The 2,577-nt window shown below is 42.8% G+C and overlaps 1 protein-coding gene across 2 annotated transcripts in view; it reads left to right on the forward strand.

Moving 5' to 3' along the window:
• Ctps2 (CTP synthase 2) overlaps positions 1-2,577 on the forward strand; it is a 116,178-nt gene that overhangs the window by 70,106 nt on the left and 43,495 nt on the right. For both annotated transcript variants that reach the window (XM_050160595.1, XM_050160596.1), the window contains one exon: positions 375-471. In XM_050160595.1, the coding sequence (XP_050016552.1) occupies positions 375-471 (97 nt within the window). The remainder of the gene's footprint in view (positions 1-374; positions 472-2,577) is intronic.

Consider the following 2,577-nt stretch of genomic DNA (forward strand, 5'->3'; position numbering starts at 1 on the left):
GAGAGAGAGAGAGAGAGAGAGAGAGAGAGAGAGAGAGAGAGAGAGAGTTTGGTATATGTATGTGTTTGTGTAGATGTGTGCTCATGTGCTTCACATATGGCAGACAAGAATTTTACTAACCAGGCTATATACTTAGCTCTCTGATACACTGTTTTGTAAATGACTTGAGCGGAAGATGAGAACGGTGGTAAGAGGTACGTACAATTTGGAGAGGATGTATTAGGTGGCTGCTTTTCTCAGGAGCTCTGCAAGAACTGATCAGACACAGTACTCAAGGGAATGTTTTCTCAACAAGTGGTCCTCTAAAAATAAAGCAGAAAATATGGGGAATTACATCCTTGGAAGATTGTAAAGCTGGATTTGTTTTGTTAAAGGTAATCGACATGCCTGAACACAACCCTGGTGACTTGGGAGGAACAATGAGACTGGGATTAAGGCGAACTGTTTTCACAACTGAGAATTCCATACTGAGTAAGTATCCCAGAGCTTTGATTTGTATCCAACACTAGGAGTGCTTCAAATGGCTGTCCTACTAACCTTTTCCGCAGCTTTCTAGCTAGCCTGTCACCCAGTCACCTGCTCTTGCTGACCTGTCACTTGAGGAATTCACTTTCTCCCCATTCAAGTTCATTTTAGAAGAGTATTGGTTATGTACAAAGTGTCCCAGAGGTCAAATGATAATTTGGGCCATACTATGTTTGTCCTGTTCCTGCAAAAATTCTCTTGAGAGCACTAATGCAAGTTTTTTTTTTGAGTTTATGGACCTACATTGAAAATGGCTTCCTCTTTCATTGTTTCCTTTTTGTGTGTTTGAGCCAGTGTGTGATATGTGTGCTAGCCAGAAACCTAAATGAACATATTTGTACATTTCCACAATGGTAGTATTTATTGAATAACAAGGTATAGCAGTTTCAATGGCAGAAATCGTCATAAAATTTACTTATGCCTACTTTGGTAGTTTGGCTGAGGTGAATGCAAGTATTTTATTTCAGTCTTTTTAAGATTTTATTTTATTTATTTTTTATTCATTTTTTTTTCTGAGACAGGGTTTCTCTATGTAACAGCCCTGGCTGTCCTGGAACTCACTCTGTAGACCAGGATGATCTTGAACTCACACAGCCGCCTGCCTCGTCCTCCTGAGTGCTGGGAGGTGTGTACCGTCCTGCTGGGCTGATTGATTTTTACTTCTGTTTATGGGTATGTGCATGTGTGAGTGCCAGTGCCCCTGGAAGCCAGAATAAGGTGTCAGATCCCTTGGAGCTGGAGTTACAGGTGGTTGTGGCCTGCCTGATATGGGTGCTGGATACTGTTGGGTCCTCTGCAAGAGCAAGCAACAAGTGCTCCTAACTGCTGAGCTATCTCTCCATGCCCCTATGCCAAACTTAATTAGTGATGTTAATTCTCATATCATATAGCACACAGTAAATATATCTGTATACCTCCATATGTATGCATGGGTTACATAAGGAATACAAACTGAAGAGGCTGCAGCAAAATTGAAGAGGTTTCAGAGTGGGCTGAGAAAGTCTGTATAGATAACGAAAGAGATCTGTGCCAAGAGTGAGCTGCTGGTTAGCATTGGGAGCTAAGCTGCAGAATTCAAGCCAATGGTGAAAAGGTCACCCTGGGTCCAGAGCAGGCACCAAAGCAGGAAATGGTCAGGAGCTGATTCAGGTCTAGATGGGTGAACAGTTGAGCAGGTAATATCAGCAGTGAAGTACCAAGTGGACTCAGGGAGTCCTTGGCCTTTGATGAACAAACGGGGTATCAGATGATAGGCTGACATGGAGCCGTGTGCCACAGCAGTGTTCAGTGCCCATCACTTTATAAAGGTCTAGGTGAGGGAATTATACTTTCCACCATCTGATGTGTCTGTTAAATTCTTAGGTTTGGCTCCTCAATATGGTTTTAATACACCCATATGCCGTCACACTTTAAAGTTTCCTCAATAAACTTCCAGGATGGTGTCTCTCTTTCTGTTTCCCAGAATAAGTCATGTATCAGTTTGTACTGGATGGTTTGAGCCTGAAATATGATGCAGCTTATGGATCCACCCAGGAGCTGCAGTCATGCTTCTTCAAAATGGAGTTAAAATTTGCTTGTAAAATTACAGCCTGTTAAACCAGTTGATACAATATGGAATAACACAGAGTAGGGTATATTCTGTTCTCAACACTGGGTTTCATTATTATGTAGTTCTGGTAGGCCTGGATTTCTGAATGTAGCTGAGGCGGGTTTTGAAGTCCTTGATGTCTGACCCCACTTCAAAATGTGCCAACACATCTGGCTTTTGTTTCATGGTTTCCTGTGTGACTTGCCTTATTTAGTTCCCCATTCCTGAACTTCCTGTAGAGAGGAGGATAGTTGTGTGTCTCCTAAGTCTGGGAGTCCGGAGAGATCACTCAGTGGCCAAAAGCACTTCCCACCAAGCTTGATGACTTACGCTTGATCCTGAGACCCACATAGTTGAAGGAGAGAATTGACTCTCGCAAATTGTCCTCTGACCTACACACACACACACACACACACACACACACACACACACACACACACATGAGACAGAGACAGAGAGAGAGA

Source organism: Alexandromys fortis, unplaced genomic scaffold, assembly GCF_014885135.2.
Source record: "Alexandromys fortis isolate MF-2015 unplaced genomic scaffold, M_Fortis_MF-2015_v1.1 scaffold_120, whole genome shotgun sequence".
Classification (NCBI taxonomy): Eukaryota; Metazoa; Chordata; class Mammalia; order Rodentia; family Cricetidae; genus Alexandromys; species Alexandromys fortis.